Source organism: Lepisosteus oculatus, chromosome 1 (assembly GCF_040954835.1).
Source record: "Lepisosteus oculatus isolate fLepOcu1 chromosome 1, fLepOcu1.hap2, whole genome shotgun sequence".
NCBI classification, from domain to species: Eukaryota; Metazoa; Chordata; class Actinopteri; order Semionotiformes; family Lepisosteidae; genus Lepisosteus; species Lepisosteus oculatus.
In genome coordinates, this window is record NC_090696.1 from 43272899 (window position 1) to 43286276 (window position 13378).

Sequence of the window (13378 nt, forward strand, 5' to 3'; positions counted from 1 at the left end):
TACGGTGACGTCAGCACCCTCACTGCGCGTAGCAGGGACCTCAGCTGCCTGGGCTGAGGGAGGCCTCCTTTATCTCATGCGGCTGGTTCCCTGTTGCATTAGACCGGAGACCCGGGTTCGTGCCCAGGTGCTGCGGGATGGAATGGTGTGGCGGAGGGCAGGAGCCCATGCGGAACCATGACGATCACAAGTACAAGTAGCAGAAGGCTCCACGGCCGAAACGTTGTTTTCTTTCTTCTCGTTTCAGCATGGAATAAACCTATTACTTGTTCCTTTGCAGCCTACACATGCTGACGCAGCTACCCACCTGTTTTTCAGACATGCCACTGTACCAAAAATATAATGAATATTTTGACATGTCAAAGAAATGTTTGAATTGACTGTATGTAGAAAGAAATAAAATAGCCTTTGTTCCAAATACTCATGATTTCCACCAACATTCTGTTTAAAGTTTAAGTAAAATGATTACTGTGCTCACCTTCCTTCCTGTGCAATTCCTCTTTGGTTATTTACTATATACCTAAACACTTTCTTTACTGTAATTCTATTAAACTGACTTTCTGAATGATTAAAGCACTAAGGCTAGTATGTGAAATTACAGTATGTAAAATTATTCAGAGGCATAAATATGAGCATAACGCTATATTTAAAAATCTATATTGAAGCATATAGGATGGGGAAATAGTTTAGCCAGTTCGATTGCAGAATGAACTATATTTTATAGTTCTAATTTGAGTTTAGCACACAAATATGAACAACAAAATATGAAACAGGATGGCACAAAAATCCCAAACACTTTAAATGTATGAAGGATTTCTCTAGTTAATATCCCGGAGTTTAACAAACAATATGTATTACAAAAGACAAGGAATTTTTATTTCTTATTTTATGTCTTGTTTCCTCTCCAGTTGTTAATTTTAAATGGTTCCTTAAGCAATATTTACTTTACTTCTGTAGAATATAAAAGAAACATTTTGTGGGGTAGATCATTTTTTTCATTATATGTTAAATCATTCTTTTTCCTTTCATTTTTGTTTATTGTGCTTGAAGACAGTCATATAACTGCTCAAAAACAAATTTCCTCAATATTTACCTGCTATATTTGAAAAGAAAAATCACCTAATGATGATACTGATCAGGTAATGTGACGGAAAATAGTTAATATTCTTAAAGAATAAATTAAAACATGACATGTATTTTCTTTTTATTTTTGATGTTAATGAAATAAGTACATATTTTGAAAAATAGTCACCAAATGGCTTTACACTTCATTGTGCTTGGTAGAGTACGGCAAATATGTAAACCATTTTATTACAGGAGACATTGGAACAGGTAAACACATCTTTACAATAAACACATCAGACTTAAACAGACTGACAAATGTTTGCAAGATGAAGGAGACATAGGCTGATAATCCAAAATGAAGCACAAGTATGCCACTATGACTAATATCAATGAAGAAACGTTACACTTAAGAATCTGACCATAGACTTAAAACCATATGACACACACCTCTGTACATCAAGATTCTGTATGCATAATTCTACCCTTTTTTCCATGTAGAGTACTGTATGAAGAGCAGCTGGCCCATTTTGTAATTCAAATGCTTTATTAACTAGAAAAATAAGCTGTCAAGGGAAGAAAATGAAGTTACAATGTTAAATTTTACAATGACGTTGAGAGATAACCACTTGGCTTTATATGAAAGCATATTATATTTGTTCTGCAAGAAGAACCTGTCAATGTATACATTTGTTATTCTCTCTACTGTATCAGAAAAAACAACAACAAATGGTTTATTCTGCTTGATAAAAAAAAGTTGTTTAACTGTATTTAACATATTATTCTAAATGAATCATTGGAAATTACCAGAACATAATAAAATATTACTGTTCTTTATTGGGTTAATCTAAGGAGAGGTCAGATCATATCTAGCTTAGCTGATTGGATGCACACTGTCAAATGTCTGGAGACCACCACCACTCCACCGTGCTAAATCACTGCCTTAGTGGTCAGATTGTTTCAGCCACTGGACTCAAAACTAATTTAAATTTTCTGTCTTATAGTTTTGTATAGAACACTTGTGACCTGCATGATTGGACATTTGCACTGGTTTTCTCTTCTGTTTTTGTTCAACATTCATTCATTGAACTTTTTTTATTATTTGTTTCATTTTTTTTATGTGATTGGAGGGCACAATTTAAATAGTTATTTTTCCAATTCCGAAAAAATAAAGCAAACCAAAAAATGGTGGTGACTTGAACTCCTAAAGATTGTTCCAGGAATGTAGCAGTACAATACACAGTGACACTTCATCTTTCATTGCCCTGCTCACCTTGCACTTTCAGTCATCAGTCAGCTCTGAATTATTTACAGTCTGTGCACCAGAGTTACTCACACTTTAAGTCAAGGAAAGGTCTCGGAGGCATTGTTGCAAAAAAATATATATATTGACAGTCTTCTCCTTCCTTGGAAAATATCTAAGGCTCATCTGATTCTGTTATAAACTTGATTAAGTAAATCAAATTTATATATATATTAATTAAACTTACTTGATGTTTAATTTCAATTGCAGTTTTTAGAACCATCTCATTACTACATTGCTGTTGTTTGCTCTTTTTTAATATTAAATATCTATTAATGCAATACACAGGAATGCAAGGAAAGCATACTGTACTATAATTCAAACTGCCCAAACCATCCAACTAACAAATCAGCAGTGACAATGTTAGGTTTGAGACATCAGTGTAAACATCCATACATTTTCCATACATTTTCCAATTCAGAATGGGAGAGCCAGAGCCTGTCCTGGCCAGCAAGAGCTGAAAGGCAGGGTACATTCCTGTATGGGACACCAGCCCATTGCAGGACAGACACATAGAGACAAGCACAGTCACGCACACATACACACACACCAGGGCCGATTTTCCAACCAGTATGTTTTTGGACTGTGGGAGGAAACCAGAGTATCTGGAGAAACCATTGTGAGCATGGAGAGAACATAATTACACCCAGGGTCTCAGCGCTGTTGAGCAACAATGCTAACCAATGTTTCGCCCCTGTTTTGCCCATTCAATGTAAACATATATCTTCATAAATAGTTAGTTCTTTAAGAGCAACTCCAATGATGGAGTTTCTACTGTGAATACCATACAGCAATAATGGGCAAAACAATATACAAAACAAATGCTCAATAAGGGCATTAGGGAAATCATTGGACATTCAAACTTCCTATTTATTACTACCAAGTCTTAACAAAAAAACAAAACAAAAATGTCATAATATTTGCACATCTAAATTTGCAAAATTGTTCTGCTACATCGTTGCTGAAACAACTGAAGCACCACCTTCTTGACTTTCTTACAAAGTGCAACACACTTCATACTGAGTCCAGAGAAAGATAATTTCAATCCGCCTCTCTGACCAGGAAATTTGAAGTTTGGCAAAAGCAGTGGCAGCCCCTAGCGGCAGAAACGGGAGGCATAACCTCTAGAACATTTGACAGTGCCTCATGTGAGCCGTCAGGCTACCAGCCTTCTTGTGTCAGAATCATGGAAGGCAATACAAACAAATTAACCAAATGTTACATTACAGTATTGCACATTGGCCTTCATAAAGAAAATGGAATACCAGTGTGGTTCCACAGGAAAATAAATCCAGACAAAAAAAAAACACAGTACAATCTGCGAGGATCAGAGCATCTCATGAAGGGATTTCTGGCATTTGGACAATATTTAAAAGCTGAATGAGAAACCGGACATCCCCCTGAAAGATCACTATTGTCATTTTGCTGTTATCCCATGTTTAAATCCACGTGTCTTCCCATGGCTCACATTGCCAGGTACTTGCATTTATCTGTCACTGACTTTTTGTCTCCTTTTCCTAGCCCTGCCACTGTCATCTCATGGTTTGCTCCATTCCCAATAGGTTTGGATCATCTGTAATGTTCACTCAGCCTCATTATAGCAGTCTTCTTATAAGTACATTGTATATTTATTTTATTTTTTTCTTACAACCCCCCCCCCAACTGATTTCATCTGGTATATTCTGATTGGATACATTTTGCAATTATCTTTGTCAAACTGGGTGGAAACTTAGTGTTCATTTTACTTAAATAGCCAAATGAAAGGACAAAGAGCACAATGTTAACTGACCTTTTAGAAACATCTCAACATTATTGCAAAAACTGTTAATGTCATTAGCTCTGACCTTATTTAATTTATTAAGGCATGTTTCACTGAGGCGGCACAGAAGAAAATGCAGCCATATGGTCTTAATTGTTTACAAAGGGTAAAGGAAAGCGCTTATCTTAACATTGAACGTAATACAGTAAAAATTACAATGTTCAGTCTCTTTAATTCCACAGTGAACTTAATCTTTTTACAAGGAAATTCTGTTACTCCACCTTTGATGACAAAAACAGACAAACAGACAAATTCAAATGATATTCTGAATTCAACTTTTTACATACAACACCAGGCCACTTGTTACCAAGAGGGACACTAGAAAAGCAATCTAATGGAACACTTTTCCAGATTCTTGTTGATTCATTACATTTGAGGTTCTTTGATCTCAGTGTGTATTAATCAGAAGAAATTATAGCTGTCAAAGGAAGGTTGACATTAGTCATATAGAATGGTAAAGACTGTATAAAAAATGGAACGAAAAAATGAAACGTGCCATAAAACGGGGGGATTTTGGTTTTGTTCACTGACCGAGTCACTGTAGGCCATTTCAAAAGTTCTGCAAACAAAGCTAATTTTTTTACTTCTTTTTTTTCCACCATTATTTTTTTGGGCTTACCAGAATTTTCTTTTACCTAAAGACCAATCTACCTTTTCAAGCTTTTGACACTTACTGTTTTCAATATGAAGAGGTACTTCATTATATAGATAATATTTATTAGAAAAAATGTGACATACTGTCTTTCCTTTCCAAGAACTGTAATCAATTGATTCCACTCACATTTTATTTCAGCCTACGTCTGTTGTTCACTAGTGAACAGCTCTGCCTCCCATACATTTAAACAGGAATTAATTCTTGTACACGTACACTGCTTTTTTAGTTGCCCTCATACTTGCATATAATGATAGAGATCCGACCCTCACAGTGTTCTTGAAGCCAAATGTGTCTTTGAATAGTTTTATTATGTTCTACACTCTCTTTAAAATAAGATGGGCTCTCATTTGGCTGAAATATACAGATACTCTGTATATAGATATACTATACTCTGAAGTGTATAGGTTAAACAAAGCAGCATGATGTCTTTTGGATGGCTCTGGCCACTACCATACACATCTAAGGAGACCACGAAGGCTTACACACCTCTGCAGGTTTAAAAGGAATATATTCTTAAGGCTAAGTACCAGGCATCCTAAAATGTGGGATTAACCTGAGGAACTGGGTTTTTAGAGTAACTTTCCTCTTCATTCTGCAGCAGCTGGCAAGGCCTGTGCTTACAAAGAACGTGATGATCAAAAGGAGAAATATTTCACAGTTTACAGGAATAGCGCAGTGGGCACAGTCTAAATATTTCCAGTAAAAAACGTTTGCTCTTTTTCCCCCATTTTTAAAAAAGAAGGCATGCACAGAGAAACTGTATTAGAGCTGTCTGCAGGCATTCTTCCCCTGTGAATGCTACTTCTAAGGCAAATGGCTTTGAAATTAGCTTTTGCTTTTGCAGATGGTGGGGCTGTCTGATGGTCCAAGCATATTGTTGTTACAGGTATGTCCATCTTGCACTTTTCCTGGAGTTGGGGTAGATGTGTCACACTCACTGCTGCTGTCCTGCCCACTTTTACCATGTTTTCTCAACCTGAAAGAAAGACATGTGGCTGGTTTAGTGTCACACATCACAATATCTCTCCCACCCTTCCTTTTCAACTGTGGCTCCCCAGCAGGTTGTAAGGTTATCTTGTTTTGGTATCCACCCGCAATTACAGTATACTTTATTAAACTGTGTGACTGGTGGAGATGAAAACTGAGAACTTCTTCCAAAGTTTTTTTTTTCATTCCATGTTTTATCAGAACCTAAAAACTCTACAGTACATGAATGTAAATTAAAACTTATTAGTGATATTCCAAGAGTTACTTAATTTTCTGAAGAATCATATGCAGATGCTACCTATACCATTGGCTGAATCAAACCAACAATAAAAAACATTGGCAATGGCATCAAAATTATTATTTTTTCCGATGGTATGACTTAAAATTGGAATTGTTATCTTATGTTTGCTTTTTAGCTTCAAGTGCCAAAATGGCAGCAGTGTGATAACTTTAAACGCTGGAGAGCAGTGCCACGTGGGATGTCCTGCACTGAAATATTTCCTGAACACCTTCACCTTTGCAGATATTCCATCTGTGCTGGAATTCATCATCCTCAGCTTTTCTGGTAAGTTGGATCATTCTGGTAAAATGTGAATAACCTTCACCTCTGGATTTAAAATGGGGATCTGCTTCTCATTCCATTCAACCAAATGTTTTGGCTAAACTATTTTCTAGGCACTTTCAGTTAAGCACATTTTCCAAAATCACATTTAACTACACATAATTCACAGACCACCTTTGGTACAGTAAATAGACACATTAATACGAGGGTTCTGAATGTTAACAAGAACATACTGTACATCAGTTTTAAAACAATGTCAAATTTACTTTCATTTGAACCCTTTCATTATTTTTGACTTTGTTACTTGCATTGTGTAAACAAATAAATATGGAAGAAGGCTTTGTGTCTAATTGAGTGACTATTAGTAACATGACAGCCTTTATGACAATGATATCTACTGCACATCATTTGAACTGACTTTGCAATTTGTTGTGGTAAAAACAAATTGGGTCAAATGATCACCTGTGCACATACTCTTTCAATATGCTTACCTGTCTAAGTTTTTTTTTTCAGACCACAAATTCCACAGTGCTTTGTAAGAGAGTTAGCACTGATCCACGGAGGGGTGCATCCCCACTGATGTCCCTACAAGTTTGCTAGTTCCCAGAAAATCCCAGGAGTCCTACAGGAGTAACCTGTCTGACTTGAATATCTATCTCACTCAACCCTGGTGGCAGTTGATCAGTTGTGGACCTCTGCTTGGGCAATCCCAGTCAGAGTCTGCCACAAATACAGTCTGGATCAAGGCTGACGTCTGAGCTATAGGGCTTCACCTGAGCTATGAGCAAGCATGGTTACCTGAAGCCCCTAGGAGTTACTGTTTTAACACCTGAAGAAGGCTCCTTGGCCGAAACGTTGTGTTTTCTTTCCTCTTTTTGTCAGCATGTAATAAACCTATTACTTGTTCCTTTGCAGCCTACGCATGCTGATGCAGCAACCCACCTGAGTTACTGTTTTAAGACTTGAATGACAAAATTATGAACAGTTAAAAATTGATAAAAATAAAATAAAAAAATTGATTAAAAACTGAAATTGTTATAGAAATACATGTATGCTTGTATTCTGAAGAAAAAAATCTCTGGTCATATTTATAGCCAGAAAATCAATCAAGATTTTCACACAGACATGTTCCTTAAACCAGTATTATGGCAATATGTGTAAAAGGAACATAAAAGCTTTGTTGTTATACATAACACCTATGAATGTATTTTATTTTATTTGAAGTTACAGAACTTATTTTTTATTAATTTAGCTTTTTTTAATTTGGTGTAATTCAGCTACACCATGATACAAAACACATTAAAATGAAATCAACAGTCGAGAATTCAGGTCTTAGTCTTCAGTTATTATTCTCAAGTTTGGTTTTAAATGTTAAGGAAACTTTTAGGGTTTTCAGGTTTAATTTGCTGAAATTTTACACTACAGCATCTATTTGATATATAAATGATAATTTCACAGAGTTAACAGGAAAAAGACAATCATCTGTAGCATGTACATTGATATTTTACTGAACAGACATGGCATACTGTACGTAAGTTTATTTTTAGTACAGTATGTTGTTTAATATTTGTCATGAAAGAACTGATCAACAGAGGATTTACTGTGAAAGTCACAGAGTTACAGTTCTGTGAACAATACAAGCTGTACATTACATCTGTGATGCATGTACCAGGTTGCAGATGCTTTCTTGATGGATTCTGTCCCATTCCTGTCAGCGAACAGGCAGTTAAAGAGCCTGTATAGGATGATGTCTAGCCCTTGATGCTTCATATAATCCCAGCTCCTCCCACAAATGTTCAATAAGTCCAGGGAGAATGGTATAATTGTCACATCTCATTCTGCCAAAGACTGTTGTATAAATGGCTTTTATGGGATAGCTGATGGTTATTGAAACACTTCTTTTACAAAAGAGAACAATGTACTTTGTAATTATGTACAGTACAGTGCCCTGCACAACTGCAAATATTGTTGTGTTACAGCCATAAATTGTAAAGCATTGAAAATATTTTTTCCCCTTGAATCACACAAGATATGCAACAATTGAATGGGGCAAAAATATTTTTATGAAACAAAAATGTGTGAAGAACGAAAAACTGAAATATCCTGTGTACTGTAACATTCACCCTCCTGAGTCCATACTTTGTTGAAGCACCTTTTGAAGCAATTACAGCTTCATGTGTTCTTGGGTATGTTGGGTAATGTTACAGATGTCCTCAAGCTGTATCAGGTTGGGTGGGGAGCATCGGCGAACTGCAATCTTCATGTCTTTCAACAGATTCAAGCCTGAACTTTGGCTGGACCGTTAAGGACATTTACCTTTTTGTTCTGGAGCCACTCCAGTGTTGTTTTGGCTGTACGTTTGGGATTGTTGTCGTGTTGGAATGTGAGCTGTGTTTGATTTTTGTATTTGAAAAGCCATGTGCCTTCTTGTATGCTTTTCTCATACATACAGTTCATACATGTACTGTATACATGTATGTATGAGAAAAACATATAGTACATGGCAGAGCTTTCTTTTAAATTATATGCAAAATATTTCCTGAACTTTCATTTCACTTTCACATTATTGAACAATCTGTGTAGATCAGTGACGAAGGGCATTATATTTTGTTCTGTTCTATTAATTGTTACATACTGTACAGATGCAGCAATGCATATTGCATGTCAAAACTCATTACCACAGCAAAATGAGTTTGCCATATTGTGGTATATATTTATGAACTATTTGAGTTCAGTTCATTCCAACATAGTTTGAGACATTTATTTTCTCTTAACATGGCTTTTCATTTTTAGTTCATATTTGATGTCTAAAGTCGACCTACAAAATATCCTGCAAAATATGTTTACTGTATTTTTAGAGCTTAATACTCAACAGGCAACAAAGCTGAGGGAAAAAAAGAAGCATATTAATGATACGTCTTGCTAATTTTTTTCAGCCTATTGAAGACTATAAATTAAAGGTGCTTGGAAACTAAATACAAATGTAATCTATTATAGTAAGGGCTAAGCCACTGATGAAAAGAAATGCTTATAGTTTAAACATGCTGATAAGACACTTATATTCCAAAAAGGTGTCTTCTACAGAGGTTAGTAGTGTAATAAATTTGGGGTTGTGGGAACAGGCAGCTCCCTGGGGTTTCTAGGTAATGTTCATGGCCAGCTGGTTTCCTCATGGCCAGGTTATAAAGATAGTAGAGAATGGAATCACAGGTACTGTTTAGTGTGTTTGGGAACCATTTTAAAGGGATTTGGAGCAGTGACGTTAAAAAGCTTAGCTTGTGAAGGCAGGTGAAATGCATTTAAAGAGCATTAAAACATAGTTCCATTAGTTTATAGAAACATTTTTTATTCTTCAACAAATCCAAGATTAATGACAATGGCTTTTCAATTTCTATTTTGGAAAAGTCAGTTGGAAAAGTGACGAGTTAACTTAGGTTTGTTACCACGTTATTTGGACAATAAATTTATCAGCTGTCAAGGTCTTGAGCATTAGTAATAAAGTAATAATCGATTGTGAGATTTTTTTGACGTATTCTATAATATACAATTTATTTTCAAGTCACTTTTGATCTTGGTCTGTATTCTGGTATTTGGATTTATAAATTCTTGTCAATCTCTTGCTTTGCAAAGTGTTTAATTTTTTTTTTTTTACCATTTTGATTAAGCCATTGTGTTCTGCTCCAGGCTAAACGATTTTTGTCTTGTGAGCCTAAAGTTTAGAAGATGGAATTTTGAGCCCATAACGATTTTAATTTTTAATAATAGCCACAGTTCTATGGAATAAAATATCAATAACAATAGCACATTAAAGATATCTGCTGTGCAATGCAATCATTGCAATCTGATTTTTTTCTCGAGGTTAGAAAACATATTTACTGATTCACAACAGGGTTGGGAATGTTACATGGGAAAAGTTTGCAATGCATTGCATAGATTACCTTTAACATTGTGTCCTGGTTCATCTGCACAGAGTAAGTAGAATTCATGCCTATAAATATTATCTATAGGCAGCAGTCACCTCAAATTGTTTTCCTTCCCCCTTGATTTTTTGGTGGCGATAAGTAATGTTCTCTGAAAATGTTCTGCTCACAGTAATTTGCTTACATTCTGGGAAGAGCCGAGCTGTCCTCATGGAGGTTTGTGTGAGATAACTGCTACATCATAAAAAATCAATATAGCATTAAGCAGAAAAAATCAGGTGTCCTTACTTTTCTCTATTGAATATGATGAATTCCTGTCGCACTGTTTCCAGACACTGTTGCAGATGGGCAGGCTGTGGTTCGATGTGACATCAATCACAATCCCAGAAGATGCAGATAGAACACAAAACAACAAAGAAAAAGTTTTACTTTTTGCATGAACCTCTTTAAGAATGCCTAACAAAAACATCCCTCCAATTTAAAACATTGTTTTCTAAGGAGTAACAGTGTTAACGCAGGAATGGCTAGAAAGCTATGAACTATCATCAGAAATATAGAAAAAGAAACTACAGACTGAAAGAGCTTTCTACTAACCAGAGGGCATGACTCCTTAGTGGCATCTCTTGATTTGCTCTTAGCTAATCTTTTCTTCTTTTTGTGGAGTGGTTTGGACTCAAGAATCATCTCTTCCAGTTCAAACGTCGGATCACAGTTCAGACGCCCCTTCTAGTGAAAACCACATGAAGGAAATAAGGTCAGATCTTGATGAAAGAAATTATTAATTTTGGTGTTGTATAAAGAAAAAAAATGAAGCACAAATCCCTTTAATCATGAATACTTCAGAGAAACAGACATCTTACCATAGGTTTTATTAGTCCTCGGTGGCAGTACTTTGTCTGCAAATTTCATTCATCAGAGGAAAAGTGATTTTAATGAAAGTTCCTCTGCTACTTAGCTGCAATTACAATTATATGAGTTGAAAGACTAGAACTTGAATATATCATTATCGTCTTGTTTTTTTTTCCTGCTACAAAAAAACTGATTCACGTATGAGGAAGACTTGTTAGAACTAATTTTTTAGAGAGGAAATGTTGTTGCAAAATGGCAGTGCTGACCAATGTAAATGAAATTGCCCACTGAATTTGCCAATACAGCTGACTGATGGACACAGAAAATATGAAGATAATCTATTACAGTTCTCATCACAGTTGATAATCCACCTAAACTGATGTGAACCAGTAATATCAGGATTGTTCAGCCAAACCTGCATTCTGAAAGAGTAACTTTTGTGGTGGAGGCAACAAAAAGGCCCTGTAGATCTACATTTGATTGAGCTATAATTCCTACCACTGACACTAAGCAGGTGTGATCCTGGCCAGTACCTGCATGGGAGACCTCCTGGGAAAGCTAAGGTTGCTGCTGGAAGTGGTATTAGTGGGGCCAGTTGGGGGTGCTCACCTTGTGGTCTGTGTCAGTCCTAATTCCCCAGCATAGTGATGGAGACTTTTACTGTACAAATTCACCATCCTTCAGATGATTTGTAAAATCAAGGTCCTGGCTCTCTGTGGTAATTAAAAGTCCCAGGGCATTTCTTGAAAAGAGTAGGGGTGTTAACCTGGTGTCCTGGACACATTTCCCATTGACCTTTAACAGTCATGGCCTCCAAATAATCCCCATCTATGAATTGGCTTCATCACTCTGCTTTCTACCCACTGATAGCTGATGTGGCAGTTACATTAATTACATTTTAAAATTTTCATGTTTCAGAATTTCATTTCCAACTGCTTTGATAGAGCTCATACTGACACAATAAATTGCAATAGACAATATACTGAAGATAATAATAAATTGCAAACACATTCTAGCATTTTCCTGTGCATATATGGTGAGCACCTTCAGAAATGTAACAATGATTAAACATACAGTGCTACCAATTTAACCAGTTTTGAGATACCAATGAATATATTTTAGGAGTGTCATTGTACCTAGAGAAAATGTAGGACCTTACATTTTCTTGTCATGTTTTTCCACTCCTAATTTCCTCTACATTTGTACGAAATGACAACATCATGTCCCAACATCAGTAGAGACTGCATTTAAGTGTCAGCTGCAGTCAGCCAACATCAATGATCTTTCAGTTGCTTTAAGAATTAAAGGAGCAATAAGCTTCATTCAAATCTTAAAGCATCTCTGTGGTTTCTATGCAGTGTTTTTCTCTGTCTGTGCTCTGCTCATCATGCTTTTGTGCAAGCTGATATTCAACACAACAGGTAATAATCATTTATGCAAAGATGGATATGTAGAGTACACTTTAATATAGCTAGTATTGTAAAAACTTCACAGATATCACTGATATATAAGACTAATATAAGAAACAGTTAATTCTAAAATATTTTAAATATTACTTCAAATGAAAAGTGCCAATTCTTATGCGTGACGTAGTGAGGGTAATTTGTGATCTGGAATTCTGAATAAGAGCTAAGCTATCACAACGACTTAAAATGTATGACAGCTTTATAAATCAATGCAAATGTGTGCTGTTAAATATAAACTAAAAAACATTAACATAATGTTTTGTTTTGGTATTATAACATACTGGCATCTTATTTATCATCAGAAAATGGGAATGTAAAAAAAGTATGTTCCATTATTGACATTGTGTATAGATTTGGACAGAGTTAAAATCTGAATTTCTCATCATTTTATTGTTCTTCTGGTGCTGTTAAAATAGACTGAAAAGCTATGAGTCCTCACTCCTTGGACCTGCATGTCTGCTGTAGTGCAGTTATCTATATCTCTGGTTCTGGAAAGGCTCGGATTATGCACAAGTGTTCAGTAATTTATTGGAGCTAAAAATCAAGTTCAAATAAACCAATATAAAAAATCAAGTATTTTTCAACTGAATAATTGAGAGTTGGGAAGGATAAAAACCATATGACCCTGTGGTTCAGAAGGACCAAGGCTGCTTTCATTGTCTTCTGGGTAATAGAGGAAAATCACAGCAAGTTATTTCTCCCAAAGCCATGTCATTCTGAGATTGAAAAGCTCAGAGAATCTGTTAGTCATCACA

General features: G+C 35.8%; 1 protein-coding gene across 1 annotated transcript in view; it reads right to left on the minus strand.

Annotated features, from left to right (window-relative positions):
- Nucleotides 1–1201: 1201 nt before the first annotated feature.
- The window catches only part of LOC102692193 (serine/threonine-protein kinase 32B), a 135299-nt gene continuing 123122 nt past the window's right edge, over nucleotides 1202–13378 (minus strand). Inside the window, exons 10-12 of the mRNA XM_069190296.1 lie at nucleotides 10903–11034; nucleotides 10597–10661; nucleotides 1202–5815 (exon numbers count right to left, since the gene is read on the minus strand). Coding sequence (XP_069046397.1) covers nucleotides 5665–5815; nucleotides 10597–10661; nucleotides 10903–11034 — 348 coding nt within the window. The 3' untranslated portion in view covers nucleotides 1202–5664. The remainder of the gene's footprint in view (nucleotides 5816–10596; nucleotides 10662–10902; nucleotides 11035–13378) is intronic.